Genomic DNA, 23,479 nt, shown 5'->3' with positions numbered 1-23,479 from the left:
TTTAGTGAAAGGGGGTTTCTCTCTTTGGTATTTAAGTGTGCGTGTGAGTGAGTGTGTGTGTGTGTGTGTGTGTGTTTCTCTCTCACCCCCAGACAGCGAGTCATATACACACTGGCACACATCTCCCTCCTCTCCTCTCTCTCCTTTTTTCACTTTCTCTTTTCTCTTTCCACTCACCCCATTTTTTGTTCTTTCATAAGCAGCAAGAATTCCTTCCAAGAAATCTCTCTGTGAGAGAAGCTGTAAAATGCTTAGAATTACAATCACTTTCTGATGGACAGACACAGTCTCTCTATCTTTCTTTCTAGCACTCAGAGAGGCTTATTCCGACCTAACCAGAACTAAATCAGAGAATTAGAGCAAAAAAACTCTCTCTCCCTCTAAAACCCACTAGAACAGAAAAACAAATGTAAAACAGGCCCATTCTGCACTGCAGTCCCCAGGCTTCTCTTTCATACTTGAGTGTGTCTTGTGGTGTGTAATTTTGTAGTAATGAGGGTGTATGTCACTTGTGTCCAGATGGTGTGTGTGTGTTTTTCTATGACCTGCACACCTTCTGGAGGTCACATGATCTTCACCTCATCAAACGGTAGAGGAAAGGACAATATCAAGACATCAGACCTGAAGGAAAAACAGAGCGAACATTCAGAACTCCTGTGCTGAAACATTTGCTCAATTTTGTTCACAGAAAATATTTTCACGGACATAAACTACTGGAGCTCGGACAGACATGCAAAGGAATGTTTCTTGTGGCAGTGGTTTTGTGTTTCTTTATTCCAGGTCAATAACGCAAGCGTCTTACAGTTTTTCTTCATTGCAAACACATTCAAACCGATACTGTTAGCATTCAAACCCAGAGCATCACTTTAGCTCTCCAAACATAGACACATTCTCCAATACAAACTCTATTCACCTGTTTTCACACATGTTCCAATTTATTCAATGTTTCGGATAAAAATCCTTACAAAGATGCTCTCATGCTGCACAGATTAACTATGCTCTTATTTAGGAGACTCAAGCACTCAATATAATTCACTCAGGATGTTTCAGTTAACACACAAACGAAAAATTGTTCACATAAAAATCAAATTGTAGAATGAATAAGTAGGGACACAGGTGAGCCGTGTTTAGAGGTAAAGGACAGAGACCAAGAAGAATATGAAGGGACAGTTGTCTCTTTTTATGATAAAATAACATGAAACCTGGTCCAAATCCGAGCTTTGGTAACTGTGGTGAGCCCTACGGTGGCCCAGTAGTGCACAATGACACAATGAAATCACCGCAACACAACGCATAGGACTAATATTGTTGTGTTGTGGCTTGTTTCAACTGTGTTGTGCTAATTTCATTGTGTTGCGACTTATTTGCATTGTGTTGTGGCTTGTTTCCATTGTGTTGTGACTTGTTTGCATTGTGTTGCGACTTGTTTGCATTGTGTTGTGGCTTGTTTCAGCAGTGTTGTGTCTTGTTTCCATTGTGTTGCGATTTGTTTGCATTGTGTTGTGGCTTGTTTCAGCAGTGTTGTGTCTTTTTATAGATTTTTTTTTACAACAGTTCAATAAACAAGAATTTCATTAAGAGACTTGCCTTTTAGACACCATATTGCCTGTTTTTGCTCTATTTAGTACATTTTAAATGAGCTACTTTTTACTTTTACTTGTCCTTAAGTAAAATTTCATTAATGTAACAGTACTTTTACTTGAGTAGACTATTTTTGTACTCTTTCCACCTCTAGTTGCAACTTGTTTCCATTGTGTTGTGTCTTGTTTCCGTTGTTACAACTTGTTTCTATTGTATTGTGCTAATTTTGTTATGTTGTGCTATTTCAGTTGTGTTTTGACTTGTTTCTGTTGTATTTTGTGGTAATTTAGTTCTGTTGTGGCTTATTTCCGTTGTGTTGCGACTTGGTTCCATTGTGTTGTGCTATTTTCAGTATGTTGCAGCTTGTGTTATGTACTACTGGGCCACCAAAGTGAGTGGGTCCAAAATTTAGAAAAAAAACCCGGCAGAAACAAATGCACATGTACAGCTATTCCCTGTAATTACAACAGTGGATTTAACTGTAGGGGGCTCCACGTTCACAATTATAATCAAGTAGCCAACTTAAAGGTGGGGTATGTATTTTTTTCAAAAACGCTTCAGAAAACTGAGTCTGGCCGAGTACCAAAACAAACTTGTAGCCAATCAGCAGTAAGGGGTGTGTCTACTCATGATGCAGATGACATGATGATAGATGCATTTTCAGTGCACATGACAGACATTAGTCGAGCCTAGCTTCGACAGAAAGATAGAGATGGTGGATAAAAAAACAAAAGAAGGGCATGTCTATACCGGACGCGACAGTTGTCATGTTGTCATGTCGCGCTGCAACAGCTAATGTCTGTCTACACTGGACCCAACAAAGCAACCAGCGGGAAGGTCTGTGATCAGATGCCGAGGTTGCTTTGTTTCTTCTCGATAGGTGAGGAACATTGGTTTTGCTTTGTTTCACAGAACTAATGATCGCCTGGGTTGCATACGTATGTGTGGGGCGGAGCTATCAAAATAGGGGCGAAACCCTTTTAGGGTAGGGGTGTGTTTGTTTCGGTGATTTGAAATATCAACATTGGCTACCAGAAATCACTTACCCCACTTTTAAAGGTAGGGTAGACGATTTTGAAAAGGCTAGCGATAGCAAATTACTTTGAAACTTTGAAAGCAAGATCGCCACCTTCCCTAAACTCTGCAAAGCCACGCCTCCTCCAAAACACATGAACATGCTCAGTCAGACTGGAGACTAACCTGCAGTACAATGAGAGACGACGTTGGTGGAGGATTGAATGCAATGCTGTCAGATTACGTCATGTCTCATTCACCGCTGAAAAAACACCACTGACCACCACAGACATTGTTTGTTGTGTCCTGCAACAAAAGCCCTCTATGAAAATTATTTTTTGCTTGAAAACTACAGTATGAGGCACCGTTTGAGGAGGAAGAAGGGGTATAGCGGGACTTTGCTCTGATTTACAAGCATTAAATGGACACATTCCCAATCTGCACACTGTCGACTACACACCTGTTGCAGAGCAGTGATTTAGATGACACGTATCTGTTCATATGTATGCATGCAGATAGTGTGGTGCATGGTCACTAGTCAAATTTGCTCATCCTTCTGGATGGTAAATAGACAGAAATCTATTCCGTGACCCCTTGGAGTCATGTTAAATGCAGGCAAGGCCCGACAGTCTTCGTAAACAGTTTTTAAGAGAGAAACAGATAGCTAGAAACTCAAAAGAGACTCATTCAAAAGTATGGGGATTTGGAGAGGAATGTCAGTACTAAGCATACTTAATAACAGCTCTGAGCCCTGCATTCTGCATGCCCGCTGTGGATTAGTATGGACAGTAAATAACATAATAGCGGTGGATGTCTCCCAAGTGTACTAAATCAAACAACCCAAAATCTTTTTGCTGAAGTACTAAAGGTGGAATGAAAGGATGCAATTGCAAAATACAAATACAGCATTGTCAACAGAGATCACAGCCTGTGTTACAACATTAGCAGTGGGACACCAGAGTTCATAAAAATGAATTTTCCTAACTTTTTAGACATTAAAATGAATTATACTAGAGTACAAATTAGTGTGCAAATATCTCCAATAAGACCATGAACAGACAGACGAGACTAATGTTATCACACTAGCTTTAGGGCAAGTTTACTCTACACAAGCACTAATGTCTAACTGATGAAATATTTGAGAGAGGAGCATAAATAGAAAAAAAAAAAAAAAAGAATGCTGTATAGCAGTGTTAAACTTTCCATGATATATCCAGGCCTGGAAATCAAAATTGCAATATGTTATTTTCAGGTTTTCCATGGCCGTGGGAACCCTGTAACTCCTGTCTCTCTCCCACTGTACAAATATTCATACTTCCCTATGAAAAATGCAGTGTCAAATAGTAGAAGGATGTTGGAATATACAGTATTCGTGATACAGGAGGAAACAATATCAGGAAAGCCTATAAACCTCTGAGATTTGTAAAGGAATTGTTCACCTAAAATAAAAATTTGATGAAGATTTACCCACCCTTTGGCCATCCAAGATGTACAGTAGATGAGTTTGTTTCTTCATCTGAACAGATTTGAAGAAATGTATCATTACATAATTTGCTCACCAATGGATCCTCTGCAGTGAATGGGTGCCGTCATAATGAGAGTTCAAACAGCTGATACAAATGTCACAGTAATCCACATGACTCCAGTCCATCAATTAACGTCTTGCAAAGCAAAAAGCTGCAATTTTCTAATAAACAAATTCAACATTGACAATTTTAACTTAAAACTGTTGCTTGTTTGACTCATTTGCACCCATTCACTCCACAGGATCCATTGGTGAAGTGATGTAATACATTTGATCTTTTCCGGTGAACAAACAAACTAAATTTACATCTTGGATGGCATGAGGCTAAGTACATTTTCAGCAAATTTTTGAGTGAGCTATTCCTTTAAATGTATAGCCATAGCAGTAAAATGGCAAAGAACTGCAAGTTCAGCTTCTCTTTTCAAGTGTGCTATAGATACCAAGAAAGTTGTTTCTAGTGGTTAAATAACACCAGAGTAAAATATTTTTTACGGTCATTAGTACATCATAGGTCAAAGAACTTGCAGACACAAGCTGATAAAAAACAAATCCCAACAAATACAACTTCATGCTGTGCTGATCACTAAAAGTCTTTGTTCACTTGGGGCATTAAAAACCCAGGCCTTCTTATTATGTGTATTTCTTTACTAGGCAATGAAAACATAAAATTTTGACATGACCAATGTGATTTATGACTAATACAATAAAGGCTCCATACTACCAGCATTTCTTCCACTTCAAGTTTGCTGAAAAATGAATCAGTTAAATGTATGCAACATTTATGTCTCACTCGAGACAACTGAGCAACAAACACATATAACGTTCTATAAAACAGAAGAATGTATCATCATCCCAGCCATCAGAATGTCATCAGGATGTAACATATATTATATTATATGAAATTACAAAAAAAAAATTATTGTGTCATGATTATTATATTATTAAACCTTGACAAAAAGCTATACTTATTGTGCCGAAACTTTGGTAACAAAACAGAGCTTAAGGGAGTGTGCAGTTACATTTTTTTGTTTTTTTAACTTGCACGACAAAAAGGTGTGTTTGTTTACTTTATTGTATGGATTGGTTAGATGTTTTGAGGGGACGGAGTTTAAAACAATAATTATGATCAGCATCTATAATGAATAAATTGTGATTTCAGGTCAAACTACAGAACAGTGTTGCTAATGTTAACTAAAACTAGAACTATTAATTTATTTTATTTTTTTTGGAAATTGAAATAAAATGAAATATTAGATGGTAAATTAGATGCTAAAATGACTGAAATGAAATTAAAATATATAAAAACTAATAAAAATGGCTAAAAAATACAAATTTAAAATGACTAAAACTAAAATTATGAAATCATAAAAGCTCATTCAAAATAATAATGAATACTATAATAGTATATAAATACTAAAACAACACTGCTATAAAAATGTTTGGGGATCTCAATTAAATTTTCAGTTCAAACAAAAAAAAAATTTTTTTTTTAAATCATACTCCATATCTGTCATGGTTTCCATAAACTTGGCCATGCTCAGCACTGAATGACATTTTCTGGCAAGCAATCAGCACATATGCAGGGACCATACAAAAAACACTGTAAAAAACAAACTGAACATCTATTGTAACCACAAACTCTTCTCATTTTTCATTATTTTATTACTTTCATGGGTTTAAAGCTATATTCATATGCTTTTTTAGCCGGTGCCCATTTAGAATTTATTAAGCCCTAGTTGGGCTGCACTGAGAACTGGACTAACAAAAAAGACATGTCACATACAGAAATGGACCACAGTGGTGGAGGCAAGATTTAGACCTGCAGGCAAATTTAGTTTCAAGAGGAAACTAGAAAGAGTACTTACTAGCTTGACCTAAAACAGATTTTACAGGCAAATACTGTCCTTGAAAGTGAAATGGTTTTCAGTATGGTTCATTAATTACATGAGGATGACTGTAAATGTTTTGAGGACTGCATGTTGAGTCAAAGTGTTGGGAATGTGTTGTGGCCAACTATACCAGTAAAAAACCTGATTAATCACTTCTTAGTCAGAGAATTAGTCAGAGTAAATCAGCCTGAGTGATCATGTGTGACTCAGTGATTGCATGTTCCTTCCCTCACATTGTACTGTATCTCTCTTACGCATCTCAGCCAAGCCCTGGGGGACCCTTGAGTTTACATACTGTCTGCAAATCTTGAGAAAAAAATCAGATTTTTCTTTCTGCATGTGGGTTGGACTGCCATGTTTGGTGTTGGATTTATATTTGGCTTAAGAAATCATTTCTTTTACTGTTGAAAAACGTTTCAGGCAATAAAAGTCTGATGGCACACATTTTCACATAAATTTCCACACACACACGGCCCTGCAGAGCAGAACAACATTACACGCACTCACAGAACAATTGAACAAATCTGGACTCTTTTAGAGCTCAAATATTGGTCTTAGCAAAGACACAACCCATGAAAGCAAAAAGAGAAATTGTATGGAATAAAGAGAAGGAATGTGGGATCTTAAAAAGTGAAAAATAGGGAAAGCGAAGGAAATGGCAACGGTTTAACCACTTAACCAGCTGTTTGCTGTCTGTCATTACTTTAAAGCTGAACAGCCCTAAACACAACACCTGGAGCCCTAGAAGATAATCACGGGAAAGAGGAGAAAGGTGGAGCACATATTTTTGTCTGAAAGTGAGATTTTAGTTCAACAGACAGCTTTTTAATAGAAATGAAATTAAGAAGCTCATATTATCTAACCTAACATGAGCATAATATCTATTTTGATACTGCAATAAAATCTTTTCTAAACAAAGCCAAAGCAGCATCTCCGAGCAAAAGACTGTAGTTGAGTTTCATTTCTGAATGAATCAGTATTGCAAATGATTGAATGACTCTCATAAAGCATCAACGTAATATTAGTGCACATCCTGTCTGGAAAAGAGAAAGACGAGCACAGAATTTCTGTAATTCATTTTTTTTTTTAAATAAAATTGTAAACAATGTTTTTAAACTGGTTTCCACTCCTGCCATTGGTTGGCCAAAATGATAGCCCCGCCCTCAAAGTCATGCCATTGGTTGTGCTGGTGGGATGCTAAAATAAACAGAGGAATGCTGTTATGGTGCCACAGAGACAGTGTTCATGCTTTTTAGAAAATCGTCCTATCATATCGGTTTTCATTGCATATAAAGCTGGGATTTTACCTTAAAATAAAGCTGAATATTCATAAAAAAGGTTAATACAAAAGATCTCAAACAGGATATCAATACAAACAGACTTTAATCACAATGTTACAGAAGTCAGCATGTACATAAAATAGAAAACTCTATACACTTGTCATGTACAAGCAGGACACCTGCTTTTAAAATATCCGAATTTGATAAACATTAAATCTTTCCCAAAATTATGCACTTTGTGTCAAATTAGTTTCTCAGCCCAGCACTGAGAAATGAACTGTATTTGGGTGAGAGGGTCTGATTTGCGTCAAATTTTTCTTCCAAGAACAACCTAAAAAGCCGTAACACTGTACATAAAACCATGTGGATTGGAAGAAGATGGACCAAAGTCAACCACCAGAAGAGGATGAATCACCTGACAATCCTTTCACTCTCATGTGAATCATTTTACGTCCCATTCACAATTTGCCTTTTTTAAATATATCTTCATACCTTTCTTTGCTTAATCAGAAAAAGGTTTTCATCGGAGGGATACATGGAAGAATCTTTTGCAGCTTTTCGTTCTCTCTTTTGCCATTTCCTGTCCTTCTTTTTTGTTATTTTGTCCTTTTTATTGCTCTTTTCCATTCCAAAGGGCTTATTCGGCTTCACTTTGGCTTTCCGAGGTGATGAAACATCTCTTTTCTTGTGAGGGCTCTTTTTGTAACCTCTAGGAAAGTCTGCATCTTCATCTAAAACAACTTCAGATTTCTTTTTCTTCTTTTTGGCTTCCTTCTGGCTTTGCTCTTGTGGTTTAAACTTGCTTTTAGGGGTGTGTTTGCTGTGGTTCCTTGGTGTTTCGGAGTTATGCTTGATATTGAAGTATGTGTGTTTGGGTGTGTGTGCGTCACGTCTCTTCGGAGTGGACTGGTTGTTGGCGTGAGTGTTGTATGGGTATGGAGATCGTTTGTGGCTGGTTTTTTGTCTCTTCCAGGGTGGTATGGGGGTATATGTAATGACAGCTCTGTCAGGAGAAATCAATCCGGCTTGCTCAAGTTCTGAAAGAGACACACATCGTTAGATCTTTAGGTTTCAAGTATGATCAGCTTGTATCAATTCAACTTGTCAGAAACAGTCTAACAAACCTCTGGCCTGCTTTTTAACTCGAATTTCACGGCAACGGAAGTCATTCTTAGTGTCGTAATAGGAAATAAATGGCAGGGTGGGATACGTCCAGTTATACATTCTCTTCTCTGAGCATTCCTGCAGAAAACACACACTTTAACATCTCAAATCATGGACATCAGTGAAGGCACATCTCTCTATCACAATCTCTCTTATGCTCACCAAGGCTGCAAAATTACATATTGTGAAAAGTTATTAACTAGTTTCCATTTTAATGCTTATATTTTAAATGTAATATACTCCTGTAATATCAAAGTAAAATTTTCATTCCATTCATGATGATCCTTCAGAAATCATTCTAAAATGCTGAATATACTGCTTAATATTTTTGTGAATTTTTTTTTTGATAAATAGATAGCTCAACTGAACAGCATATGTTTTTAAAAAATTTTTTTGTAAAAATGTAAAATTCTTTACTGTCACTTTTAAAGAACTTAAATATCCTTGCTGAATATAAGTATACAAAGATACTGTATGTAAAAAAAAAAAATCCCAATCTTCTGAATGGTCGTGTATATAGCTGTGCTTCATTTAGCATGTTGTGCATGAATATAAAACAATGGCAAAGAGATTTGTACACTGAGAATAAGATTTGTGAAAAATCAGACTGAAGAGTTTCTGTGTTTCATAATTTCAAACAATTTGTTTTCAGTATGACAAATTAAGCAGTATGAAAGTGACAAGGCCCAACATAGAGGTCAATGAGGGATTCGTATTTTTTTAGCATGTGTGTGGAAATGTGGTATTTAAAATATTTTTCTGTTTCGTTGTTGCGGTTGTTATCCATTGTGGAAAGCAACCAGCTATGTGACGCCCATGGACGAGGCTGATCCACTTACATGGCCGAAGTGTCCTTTCTTAGAGCAGTTATAACAGTAGGCAGGTTTCCTGTAGGCCTCTGGATCACTGGCTTTGAAGAGGGGTCCCTTATTGGTCTACAAAGAAAAAGACATGGATTTAGAAAGGAGACTAATTACCAACTTCTAAACTACTAACATCGCAGAGTCTGACTGCCTCCTTTGAGAAAAAAATGCACCAACATAAAATCTGTCAAAAGAAAAATAGTGATTAATACTCAATGCTATTTTAAGGCCCCCTAGCCCTATTTATGTCTTGAAAACTTTTTTTAATCTACAGGTGTGCTTGCTTTCCTTAAATAAAAAAAGGAAAAGAAAAAAGGACATTTTAGAGCTGAATGTTCTTCAGGGATCCAAATTTTTTAACCAGTGACTTTACGTGATTTTTTTTTTTAGTAGTTTGCGACTTGATGAATAAGGATTTTTAAAAATATCCAACTCACAATTTCAAACCAATAAAATATTTTATAGATAATTATAATTATAAAAATATATGCTCATTACAACTTTAGTACAACGTTTAGAACAATCACACTTTTAATATTAGGTTTCTTTGTATATTTTTGTATTTTCAAGGGGATGGCTTTTTCCCCAATCATCTTGAGGTGGCCCCCTTGAAAGTTTGAGAAGCCCTAGTGAACCCTGGTCCCCTGACTGGGAACCGTTCATTTAAAGGGATAATTGACCTAAAAATGAACATTCTGTCATTATTTACTCTCATTTCTCACACAAGTTTTTTTTATCTTCTGTGGACCACAAAAGGAGAATTTTAACAGAATGCAGCGGCTGCTCTTTTTCAACAATGGACTATTATCATACTTTAATGTGCATTTTTGATAGTCCCTGGTCACTTTATGCTTTCATAGTGTGAAAAAGAGCAGCTTTGACATTCTACTAAACATCTCGTAGCAGGCTATACTCGTAAAAGTAAAGGTTGATATGCCCATTTGTAGCAGAAGCATCTACTGTGTGACAAGTTAAAGCAGTAAGGTTAAGAAACCTCTAATTAGGGAGACACAAATCTGGGCGCAAGCAGTACCACAACACTCTCTAAACACACACAAGAATACAACTCCGCTCATGTCAAGTGTGTGAATGCACCTTGGTCCCTCAGCTGTGCCCTTTGTGTGTGTGTATGTCAGCCGACTACCTGCGTTATATTCCTCGATTTCATTTATTATAAACCTCACTTACATTTCCCATCTCGCAAGTGAATGATGAACCCCATTCACACTCTCTTTCTCCCATCATCCACTCTGTCTCCTCCTCCCACTCTTTCTCACAGACATTCATATAATCTGTATATTTTTCTTTTCTTTGAGGTGATATAAGGGAGTGATTACCGAGGGTATCAATAAATCCCAGTAATGCGCTGGTGATAAGGCTGCCTTTGGAGTGTATGTGTGTGTGTGTGTTTCTCCATCTGGTCCCGGGGAGCCCAAAGGCGTTTCACGCTCCATCGCCCTCCGTAAATACAGCACGATAAAGAGGGTAAGCCGACTGGTGCGAGCGTGTTTGCGTGCACGTGTGTGCGTGGCCAAAAACAACACACATATAGTCGTTTAATGTGTCCTCAAGGGGGCGTTGAGACATACACACACTCATATATGTGCGTTTTCAATAAGCTAGGACACACGCGGTCCCACCACGTCATATTTTAAACATATCTTCCTCTGTTCCACACACTCTCTCTCTTTCTTTCTGTCCGTTTTCCGCTTGAGTGGTTAAAGGGTGGAGGGGTGAATACTATTAGAACCGTTGGTCATTATCAGCTCAGCACTGGAGACTGCTCCATCTCCATCACAAAGACACCACCGGTTACCCCCCAGACGCCCACCCTTCTCTCTCTCCGTCACTCACTCACTCACTCTTTCTAGCCCCCAAACTCAATGCAAGGTTTGCCATCCACTGTCGTTTATTATTAGTGATACTTGCTAATCAAATTAATACAGAGGTTACTGATTTGAACAAGTGTATTGAACTTCAGTGCAACTTGTGCTATGGACACAAGTGACACCAAATCATTCCACTTGTTGAGGAGAGATATGCCGTTAGTGACTGCCTGGTGGATGCTAAAATGAGTGAAAAAATCCTATACACACTGAAGGAGGGATCTAAGCCATATCTAAGAGCTTGAATATCAAAAAGAAATAAACTCTTTTGACTTGGGCGAAAACAGGTTCATTTTACAACTCCCCAAGAGTTAAACAGTTGAGTTTTACCGTTTTTTAATCCATTTAGCCGATCTCCGGGTCTGGTGGTAGCACTTTTAGCTTAGCTTAGCATAGATCATTGAATCGGATTAGACCATTAGCATCTCGCTCAAAAATTACCAAAGAGTTTAGATAATTTTCCTATTTAAAACTTAAGAGTTAAAACTTAAGAGTTTTAAATAGGATGCAGCATGCGCAATGATATTACGCAGCGCCTGCAAGTAGTCCCCAGCTATATCATAACTAGTTACCTAGCTGGGGACTACTTTCAGGCGCTGCGTAATATCATTGTGCCTGCTGCACCCACGGTACGGCAGCAAAGTTCCTTGATTATTACGCCGGAATGAGAGTATAGTTCCTAGCCATATCGGCCTAGAAAATTGCAACTTTTCATTTTCCATCAATCTTAGTACACGACGAAACTACAGAAGAGTCAAGTTTTAAATAGGAAAATTATCAAAACTCTTTGGTCTTTTTTGAGTGAGATGCTAATGGTCTAATCCGATTCAATGATCTATGCTAAACTAAGCTAAAAGTGCTACCGCCAAACCTGGAGATGGGCTGAATGGATTCAAAAACGCTAAAACTCAACTGTTTAACTCTAGGGGATTAGTAAAATGAGCCTATTTTCAAAAAAAGTAGAGTGTTCCTTTAAGGCCACCTAATATAAAGTGGGACCGAATTTATTTACATTCATATAATCACCTGCATGCAATACTTAAAATATATAATAATAAAACATTTGAATCAATAATTAGGCCTTACACAAACATAATAGTACACAGTTCACTATAATTTTGCATTAGGAAAGACAAAATTTATGACTTTGTGGCTCAGCGAGTCACAATCATCTCCTGCTGATTCAGTGAGTGAATCACTGTCGTTAGACTGGTTCAAACAGATCTCTGATGAAATCCAGAGTCTTTCCAACTGATTCATTAAAAAGAATCAGCTTATACGAGTCATTTGTTTCACCTAGACCATACTGGTAGCAGTATTTGACTCAAAAGAAAGACGTATTTTTGTTTCTCTCCTATCATTATCAATTCAGACTGAAATTACAACTAAGCTAAAACTGATTTTTCCTGCAGACTCAGGACATGCTGTCTAAGTATTTTAGTATGATGTTCCATCCACATCTGTGGAAGAATGCAGATACTTAAAAACAGTTAAGAGAAGATCCGGTTCTCCATTCCCAGTCCCACTAACAACTACACATCAATGTGCTAAAAACCACTGACAACCACTTACTATAGCAATCACATAACGTAACAAATGTAGCACTCATATTTTCCTCTGAAAACATACAATTTCTTCATTTGGCCTCCATTTATTTCCAAAGCTTCCCTTTCTCCTTCTGTATTTCTAATGCTCCTTTCTTCTTACTACCTCAGAATCTTTCTGTGGTTCATGCGTCTCTTTGTCCTTTAACCTCTGTCTCTTTCTCTCATCTCTACTGTACCTTCACCCGTCTATCCATCTATTTTTCTTTCTCTACACTTTTTCATTCTTGCTGATATCTCATGCAAATTGGTGTGTAAGAAGACCCTCCCTCCATCACACATACCCTGTGCCCCCCTCCCTGACCTTGAGCTCCTGTTATCACACTCGTGCTCAAATGTCGCGGAAAAGGGAGGAAGACTGACAGGGGGAACAAAAAAAAAAGACGACAGAGCGACCCCTCCTTCATCCCATCCTCTGTGCATAAGAGCTGCTCTGTGGCACTATTAATTACCTCTCTTTAGTGTGTGTGTATCACATCTATCTGAAAGGATTATCGGGGCAGAGGGTGGCCTCTGATATGTTTGTGTTTCAGGGCCAAGAGTCACAGAGCATATTCTCTCTCACACACACACATATTCATATGACCTTGTGCAAAAAAGCATTCAAGGACACAAATATCTGTACATTGCACCATCTTTTTCAGCTCAAAAATTAACTGAAAAAAAAGAACCTTCAAATGAACTCAAACTCAAGTCAATTTGATTATTTTGGTCAAAAAAGAACATTTAGTGTAATATTCTGACTTTGATTTAAATGACTTGCCTATTTTTGGGGTTAACTGAACAGCAGTTCAACAAGCAACCAAAACTAAATGTATAATAAACTACAACCACAAAACAATTTGACCCATTCAGGTTGATTTATGGGCCAGTTGCAAACATGATAGGTGGGCATTACTGCATCGTGTAATAAGCCAATCATAGAACCAAGGAGGCACTCTCACAGGACTTCTCGACTATTTCTCCCCTCTCATTCACACCATGCTTCAGGGCTTCAATGAGAACATAAATTGCTCCAGGGAGGCCAAAGAGACACTGCCTCTCTCTGAAAGCTCATCTGCTGGTGTTGCTTTTGGAGAGCGTTGATTTACAAAGATGAGTGCTTTACACGGTCTTACTTCTCATATTTCGTAATATTTTTCATTTTATTACTGTAGTGTTGATTATTTTCTCATCCAATGTTTTTAAGAGACATCTCCTCCCTTCCCTCCTCAAAGAAAACAGTCCTCGTGCTCACACAATCACATGTCTAAGCAAATAAAACACACAGATTTACACACACACGCACACTGCATCCTGGCAACAGTACTTCACACCTTGGCTACAGGCGGACACAACCTTAATCCTTAAACCCACATCAAATTCAAACTGTTTCCAGTGTAATCACAATTCAAACATGCACACACAGTGTAAACAGTCTTTGTGTGCTTGGTGGATTAGGGAGAGGTGGGAGATTTGGGGTGCATTTTGCATACGTAATAGACAACTTTAGAGAATCCCCCAGAATGACAGGAAAGGGGTGGGGGTGAAGAGAAATCATTTAAAGACATTCACCATTTTCATCCAGATTTGCATTCAATATATGATGTTCCACCAAAATCAGATAACTCATTAGACAATTGATAAAGATTATGGATTAAGAAACCATAATTTATCTACAATATGCCTCTTTAGAGAGAGCGTAAGGGAGCGAGAGAGAGAGAGAGAGGAAGATGAACAGAAGCAGATCACGGTTTAATATGCAATCTTCTGGAAATAAAGAGGGATCCAGAACCTCCTGAACTCCCATTCCCTTCACAATCTAAAATGATTCCAGAAAAATGTAAGTAATAGTAATAGTTATAATAATAGTTTGAACGTAATAGTTCAAATGTTGTGTAGGGATGTATAAATCAATCAATCAATCTATCCATCCATCCACCTACCTACACACACATGTAGTGCATCAGTGTATATAACCTCCAATATCCCAATATCCAACTTGCATCAGCTTCTATAAAATATACATGCAGTGACCAGACCTGACATGCACTGTCAAAATGGATACCACTGTATTTTGGTTAAAATGCACATCTAGTGTTGATTTGTCTGCGCAGACATTTTTTAACATTGTACAGAGGTGGCCTATATGAATATACACAGTAACACAAATCACAGGAAACAAAGTATCATGCTCAAATGTTGATTGTTGTTTCTCTGCACAAAGGACAGAAAACAAGACGTGTTTTGATTGACATGACAGAGCTGCTGTAGCTCAGCGGAGCCTTTGCCAGGTCAACTGCTTTCCTGTGATGTGATTTACAAACAGAGCTTTAAACAGAGGTGTGGGGCGGTAGGTGTACACTGTGCCACTGCACATACACAATGTATATGATAGTCCAATGTTAGACTAAATGTGGGACGTTTTTAGGCATATCACTGATGTTAAGGAAGAAAGTGTTTCTGATAAGGTAAATCTTATTTTTACATTTACTAATATTCATATGCTTGCATTTGTGTGCAAAACCTCTGTGTAACCATTTTTCAGAAATCACAAATAAATCAAAATGGTCTTCCATTTTATTCTACTCAAACCACACACCCCCCATGAAATATGCCATAACCAAATTTGTATTATTATTATTAGAAATGGAGCAATTAGTCTTGATTTTTGATTATTTACATGGTCACACTTTATTTTGAAGTCCAGTTCTTGCTATTAACAAACCATTAACTATGACCTTTGCCTCAATAAACTTTAATTTGCTGCTTATTAATAGTTAGTAAGGTAGTTGTTAAGTTTAGGTATTGGGTAGGATTAGGGATGTAGAATATGATCATGCAGAATATGTGCTTTATAAGTAATAATAAACAGCCAATATGTTAATAATAGACATGCTAATAAGCAGCTAGTTAATAGTGAGAGTTGGTCCCTATACTAAAGTGTTACCATTTACATTAACCTAATGCAAGTTATCTGGAATCTTACCACCCCTGTGCAATCATAAAAAAAGGTTCTTTACTAGCATTGATGAACAACATTTAGCATCCACGTTAACCTTTCTAGTGGACAAATGTCCTTTTGATTATGGAAATTTCCTTTACTCTATGAAAAACACTGCTATTTTAATAGCTGTTAACTGAAAGTTTTTTTGGGAAACTCAAAATGGTTCTTCTTCTCCACCGCTGTGAAACCCCTTTTCCTAACCTTTATATTTATGTGTAGTAACGCCATGTCAACACTCCTGATAACTTCATCTATTTTCATGTTTGTTCCACGAAAAATATTCTATAAATGAAAAGATGCAAAGAAATGCTATAAAGGACGCTCTGACCCATTTCTGGTCTCAGCTGCAGACCGTTTACTCTTCTGTCTTTCTCAGTTCAGTAAGAAGTGTGTGTATACGTAAGGCCGAGAGAGGCTAACAGATAAACATTTTTCTATTTTCATGCCAGCTCCCCTTGCTTTTGTAATTCAAATGCAGACACAGGAAACTGGCAGCCAAAAGGCACACACACACACTTTTACACGGATGTGCGGCCATACACACACGCCTTGTAATGCTATCGACCCCTGGCCTGTCATGCAATGCCACACACACCGGTCTCTCTGTGCCTGCCTTCCAACTGATAACCAGAAGCCATCCTCCAAACCAGCGGAGGAGTGAACGACTGTGTGTGAATTTAAGAGAGAGACTGAAATGAAGGAAAAAGATCCTCCATCGGAAAGTTTGCTTCTAAAAAGGTCAAAATATCACGATTAATCAAATTTTCCAGAGGTGATTCTCACTAAACTGGTCAAGATTTTTTCTTTTTATATTTCCCTCACAAAATCAAAAGAAAGAAAAGAAGAAATTCTATTTTGCTTTAAAAAATAAATAGGATCGATAAGATTTTTGCATCAATGCATTGTCATATATACTCTCACCCCTTTTTCTTCCCAATATTACCAGTGGCATTTTCACTTTCCTGTCTGATAAACAGAAAAAAGCTCTTCATCTCACAGCTGGAATAAAATAATCAGTTTATAAACGAAGCCCGAACAATGTCTTCTGCTTAAATGAATACCTCGGGTTTCAAAGAGCATGACATATGATAAGAAACAAGACATAACGAGAAAGAAAAATATTTGCCTAAATCCACACAAAGAGATGGTGTGACAAAGCGAAAACATTACAATACTGCTACAAGCCCAAATAACAGACATCTACTAAAGCATTTTGAGGTTTTTCCCCCAGGTGGCGACAGCACACAACATTCACACAGCTTGAGGACACCTATAAATCACAATGGTCACAGTACACAAATAAAACCAAAATATGAAATATTTGTAGAAACGTTTTTCTGAAAGAATATTTTCAGCATGGATGCATTCAACTGCTCAAAAATAGACAGTAAAGACTACATTGTTACAAAAGATTTATATTTCAAATAAATGCTGATCTGTTGAACTATAACGTATCATGGTTTCCACAAAAATACTAAGCAGCACAACTGTTTTTAACATCGATAACAATAAGAAATGTTTCTTGCGCACCAAATCAGCGTATTACTATGATTTCTGAAGAATCATGTGACACTGAAGACTTGAAGTAATGACTGCTGAAAATTCTGTTTTTGCGATTACAGGAGTTAAATTATATTTTAAAATATACTAAAATAGAAAACAGTTATTTAAAATTGCACAAATATTTCACAATCTTACTGTTTTTACTGTATTTTTGATCAAATAAATGCAGCATTGATAATATCAGAAATTAAACTCACAAGCACTTTCATATTAACTTCTCAACTGATTCAAATTCTTTTTGCCCTGAACTCTGATGTCTTGTGCTGACATCTCCACACAGGCATCGCACTCTTAAACAGCTCAGCAGCATAACATCAGTGTGAGAAAGAACAGCTTTATCTGAGTGCTGTGCTTTGACATTTTCACTGAGCTGCTCCCACGGGAGCCTAATCGATACAAACACTCTAAATAAACTGTGTCAGACGCTTCTCTCTGTCTCACGGACAGAGCACCTCTTCACTATATGAGAAAACAAATCAGTACATTCACACAAATGTTAGTGCTGCCTTGCACCAAATGAAAACTTACTATTGATTTATACTCATTACAGGTAAAGATAGTTACAATTACATTTTTACATTTATATCTTAAATGGCTCAGATCAACAGATGCAAAACCCTCATAACTCGCTATGATATTCTGATTGCTTGAAATGACTTGCTTGGGCCTATTGGATTCTATTTTTTTGTCCATTTTATATCAGGCAAAATCTTAAAAGGGTCATATCATTAAAATGCAACAAGAGTGCCTTAGGGCCTTAGTTTATGAATCATTTTTCTTCTAAGAGGATTTTACAATAATATTTGTCCTTGAAATACTGCTGTAGTACATCCTCTATATCAGTAGATGGTGCCGTGTGTCTATCACACCAACACATATGCATGTAGACATTTACAAACTATATATTTGCTCCCCATTTAAACATTTGCACAGGATGATTCCAGACCCTTCTATCTCCTAATGGCATAAAGGAGCAACTAAATGTACATCAATCTGCAAAATGTAATTTACTAATTTTCCAGCTAACACTGAATACATCATTAGGTTTTTGGATTTGGCTTGCTCTTACTGAATAACATTCAGAAATGTTTATATTGACAGCAAAACCATTTCTCTTTATTGCCGACTTTCTTCTAAAAATCACTTGATCGTCTGTATGTTCCTCATACATTTCACTTATGCTAATGATTCAATTAATTTTCATTACAGTGTAAAGGATTACTAGGCTGATCAGTTTGAGGAAAGGAGGGATTTTAAATAGAAGTTTTAAAAATGGTAATTGCTCACCAATATCCTCTTAAAAGGTTTGGAATCCGTATCCCCTTCAGACCCGTAATATCTGAACCAAAACATAAAAGCTCTGTAGCGCGTTGCTAAAAGCACCTAGTCACCACAAAAACTGATCTAGTTGTGTGTGTGTGTGTGTGTGTGTACAGAACATGCGTAAAACTGCATTTTACAGAGAATAGTTGATTTAACTTGTCGAGTAAGTTAAATCCTTACAGACGTACAACAGTTGCGTTTGTTAAATGAAAACTGAACCAAAGAACAGTGTAATCGCACCAAACAGAAAATTTGGCCCAGACGCCACATTTGCTTTGTAAAACTTTCACTCTTTGCATAGCTTCTGTGAACACTACCACGTCTTTCTGTCTGTCTCCTTTGGGTTTTGTGGCAAACTTAAGAGTTGAGTGGTTGTTTGTTAGTGAAGACAGGTGCAAGCCTCACCCACCCACACACACACATACACAGTATAAACAGACCCAGTAGAAAGGGACTGGTCTGACAGAATGCGTTTTCACACCTGACTGGGCCTAGCATAGGGCGACAGGCCACAGTTCCCAAAGCACAACACACACACACTCACACTCAGGGGTATCTGTACTGTATTTAACTTTGAGCCCTCTAGACTCCAGGATAGTTTAAAGGCCTTAAAGACCGTCTGTTGAGGGTGACTCAATTTAAGTACCTACACACACAAACAGAACCAGGGCAGGACCCAGAGGATGAAAGTAATGCACAAGCAGATGGACTCAGCCCAGCAGAACCAAGTGGACCCGCAGGAAACCATCACATGTTATTTTACACCATTATAAAGCCTACAGACTCACGAAAGTCCACATATGTCATCCACAGACACGCAGGGTGCCGGACAGCAATTCACTATGACAGCAAATGGTCTTTTAACCTCGATATAACTATTTTTTTGGGTGCAACAAAATAGTTACCACTGATTATAACAATGATTTCAATTACACTACTGTAAAATATTTAATACTGGTTCTTTTTCAAACTGTGTAAATCACCCTGCTTTCTTTCTGCCTCTTCTTTTTCTTTCTTTCTTTCTGTGTTTCTTTAAAAGATTTTAAATTGGACATCACATGCACCACAACTGTACCAACGCGGTATCAAAACTGGGTTGCACTTTATTTTAAGGTGACGATGTTATAGTCTAATAATATTACTCAAAAAAATATATTTTTTTTTAAAACTAAATAACTACATGCACTTACTATATAGGGTTAATGTTAGGATTAGGGTTAGTTGCTGGTAATTATGTATAATTTATTATTTTTACTATAGCAAGTACATTTAACTATGTTACCAAATATTTTATCTTACAAAAATTAAAACGGCAAAATATAGTAAATATATTTCAGACAGACATTAATATTAGCAAGCATATGCCTGTCAACATAGAAAATTATCCACATGCTGAATATGAAAATTGGTATTATATTATATTATTTTAAACAATTATAGTAAACAACAGCAGCAGAAGCTAATATCCGAGCCTTGAAAACTAAATTAGGCAATTGTGTTTAACTGTAGGAAATGATCATTTTTTAATTATATTTTATTTTACTGAATTACATTTTTTTTTTTCTCAATTGTATTATATACTTATTTTTCACTTTTTCCTTGCAGTGCACAACCTTAAGAATAAAACAGTGACCCACCAGAACCACTGGCATCAATTTACCACAGTTTTAATGTACAAACAATAACCATAATAACTAGGGTATTTTGGCAGAAACAACAGATACCATGACACGCTTTTCAAAGAGGGATAATAATATCCGTTTCCTTCTTTGTGCCATGAACTTAATCGGTACAAACTCAGGAAACAATATTTTTATTCAACACTGAGGAAAAAATCAAAAAGCTCAGAAACAGTGAAAGTGAGAAAGCTTTTTTAAAAGACTTTTAACCCTCCAACGCAGCTCTTTAACAGCCCTAGAGGCAACATTTTCTTTTCATTCCACCTTTCTTTTTTCTCTGTCTCCACTCTGCCACCCCGCGTACCAGGCTAGCGCTAACGATCTGGCCTTTTCATTAAGAAGCCTAGCTAATTAGACTGTGTGTGTGTGTGACGGGTCGAGTGACTGCTCGGCGCAGCGCGATGCTGGCAGCCCATTTCATGCTTTATCACGTCTTTTAATTGACAAACAACCTGCTCTTTTCTCTTAGGCTGAGGTCTATATTCCAGGAGTCTGAGCGGATGTGTGTGTGTGTGCAGATGTTCCAGCGCGCCCCTTGACGTTTAGCTGTGTGTGTGTGACTGTCACATGCCTTCTCACCCTGGTGGATCTTTGGGGAGAAAATGCTCAGTGAGTTTGCCAATTAACCACTTTCAGATTGTTCTGTGACAAAACACATACACACAGATGCAAATACTGAGTAAAGCAACCCAATAAAACTCATGTAAACAAATGTTGTCTATTTAAAGGATCACAAATATCTCGGAGACATTTTTAAATTCATTGTATTGAGTGACTTTATACACTTTAACACAATTCTAGTTTTTAAAGCAGCCCTTTGTGGTGATTGAAAGCTGATTTCTCCTCCGCTTAGACACACCGTCAGGAGTCCACCATTTATACACGTTCACACAAAGGCAAAACCAGCAGGACGCATGGAGCCTTTTCTCTGCAAGCCACAATCATGACTAATAGTGCTCATGATGAATCTGTGTGTTTATACATGTGAGGTTTTATTACATACAAATGCGTGTTGGCTTGACTTGCTTTTGTCACATATGACTCTATTATTTGAGATGTTTAACACATAAGGTCACCTGGAATTCCCTCAGGCAGACTCTCTGTGATTTCACACATAACTTGTCCTCACATTTTATATGAGAAACAAAGAAACACATGGAAGCTTACCGTAATGTGATACTGTCTCCAGATTTCTGGGCAAGTCTGTTGAGAACAGAAAAAAAGACATTGAGAAAACCCAATATTTACATGAAATGAAAGTCTGGCAGTTCAGAAAAACAATAAAAAATGACCACACAAAGGTTTATGATAATTAAAAAAATTACAAATAAAAATCTATGGAGTGCTTCAGACATCCATTAAGACATGAATTTGAGATATTGCCCTTTTCTTTTTAGCGTTGTTTCTTTTCGATATTGATCTACTATATAATTCCAAGCTTTATTTTTTTTTAATCTTTGATTAAATGTACTGGAGAAGCAAAAAGTGAAACCTTTTAGGGCCTATTCGGAAAATCTTCACATAAACTCTCTTTATAAAAGTAAACCGGTTTATGAAAGTAAATTTGCAAATATAATATGAAATTGATAAGGAAGATGCGCAAAATAAAAGAAGATGAGAGAAGAGATGAGAAGAAGTGGAGATTAAATAAGATGAGAGAATGAGAGAAAAGACAGGACAATGAGAGAAGAGAAGAGAAGAGAAGAGAAGAGAAGAGAAGAGAAGAGAAGAGAAGAGAAGAGAAGAGAAGAGAAGAGAAGAGAAGAGAAGAGAAAAAAAGAAAAATGCAACAGGAAAAAGAAAAAAATAAACTGAAAAGGAAAGGACAATAGTAGGATAAGAAAGAGGTGCGGTGCTGACAGCTCAAGCTGCCTCAAGAGACACTGAGCGAGGGTGCTTAGTGCATTTGCCCTGTGAGCTTCCTACATCTCTCTGAAAATTGAAAGTGCTGAGGGCACAGCAGCTGGATTCATTTATACAGTTAGCTTTTCATTTAACCCCACCTGAGAGCCAGGCAGAGGCTTCAGCACCCCCTGTAGGGTTTACCCTGCTGAGTGTATTGAAGGAAAACATTCAAAATCTCTAAAAATCTGCTTTCCTTTCCCTCACTTGCTGTGACAAGATGATACAGAAGTGAAGCTATTAAAAACATTTCCATACTGCCAATACCAAAGATGTTTTTTTTTAAACTCCCAGACTTATTTTATTATTATTAATTAATTAATGTGACTGCCCTGACGGTGTTGTCCTTTTTATAAGGATGGTTCACTGCCTTATTGGTTGTCTAAAACCATAGGTGTTTTGACATAATTACTACATTTTTATAAACCCAAATATAGGGGGTACTTTGATAGTGGGAAAAAAGGTCTTTTGAACACTAAGGAACATAAGACAAACATTGAAGCCAATTTGAAGCAAGTTCATATTTTCACATCCAAATGAGCTTTGTGGCAAATTAAACACAAATAGTGTTTACAAGGGAACATGTTATCAGGGTGATTAGTGTTACAAGTGTAACAAAATTGCCAAACATGGAAAAAAAAGGTTTTAAAATAGTTCAAAGTAATAAAATAATGGGAAGAGTGAAACCATATAAGGAGAGAACGTAATGCAACAAAAAAAAAAAAAAACTGTCATGCAATAATTTTGAACTGAATATTTGAATATTTTTGCGTCTGAATATTTAAGACTAAATTCAGTGCTGGACATTTTCATACCCTAAACATGCAACAAATGTGTAAATAAGAAGAACTGAGGTCGTTCAATTATGAAGAAGTATGTTACCGAAACCGTAAAGTAAACGGACTGATATTTGTTAACTCTTGAGTTCATTAACGAACACCACATAGCAGTTTTTGAGACTGGTGTAATTATAGATTATAAGCATAATTAAAAGTCATGCTGTGCTAGCGGCTGAAGAATTGTTTGTTCAGCTAACCAGTAAGATTAACTAAGGTCTGCATTCTACATTTACTGCTTACACTAGATTCATAATCAATTAGAGGTCTTAGAGGGATGATGGCCACTGTGATTGTTATCATGTGATATAAGAACTTACTGAGCCTCGATAATCAGAAAAACTTCTTATTTTGACTAATAGAATGCAGCAGAATATCTTGAAG

General features: G+C 37.1%; 1 protein-coding gene across 1 annotated transcript in view; it reads right to left on the bottom strand.

Annotated features, from left to right (window-relative positions):
• Nucleotides 1–7,375: 7,375 nt before the first annotated feature.
• LOC306872756 (zinc finger CCHC domain-containing protein 7-like) overlaps nt 7,376–23,479 on the bottom strand; it is a 46,783-nt gene continuing 30,679 nt past the window's right edge. The window contains exons 6-9 of the mRNA XM_079421519.1: nt 21,525–21,560; nt 9,293–9,388; nt 8,414–8,531; nt 7,376–8,326 (exon numbers count right to left, since the gene is read on the bottom strand). Coding sequence (XP_079277645.1) covers nt 7,776–8,326; nt 8,414–8,531; nt 9,293–9,388; nt 21,525–21,560 — 801 coding nt within the window. The 3' untranslated portion in view covers nt 7,376–7,775. The remainder of the gene's footprint in view (nt 8,327–8,413; nt 8,532–9,292; nt 9,389–21,524; nt 21,561–23,479) is intronic.

This window comes from Barbus barbus, assembly GCF_936440315.1.
Source record: "Barbus barbus genome assembly, chromosome: 7".
NCBI lineage: Eukaryota > Metazoa > Chordata > Actinopteri > Cypriniformes > Cyprinidae > Barbus > Barbus barbus.
Note: the sequence above shows the minus strand (reverse complement) of the source record. Positions and strands in the feature narration are given on the sequence as shown.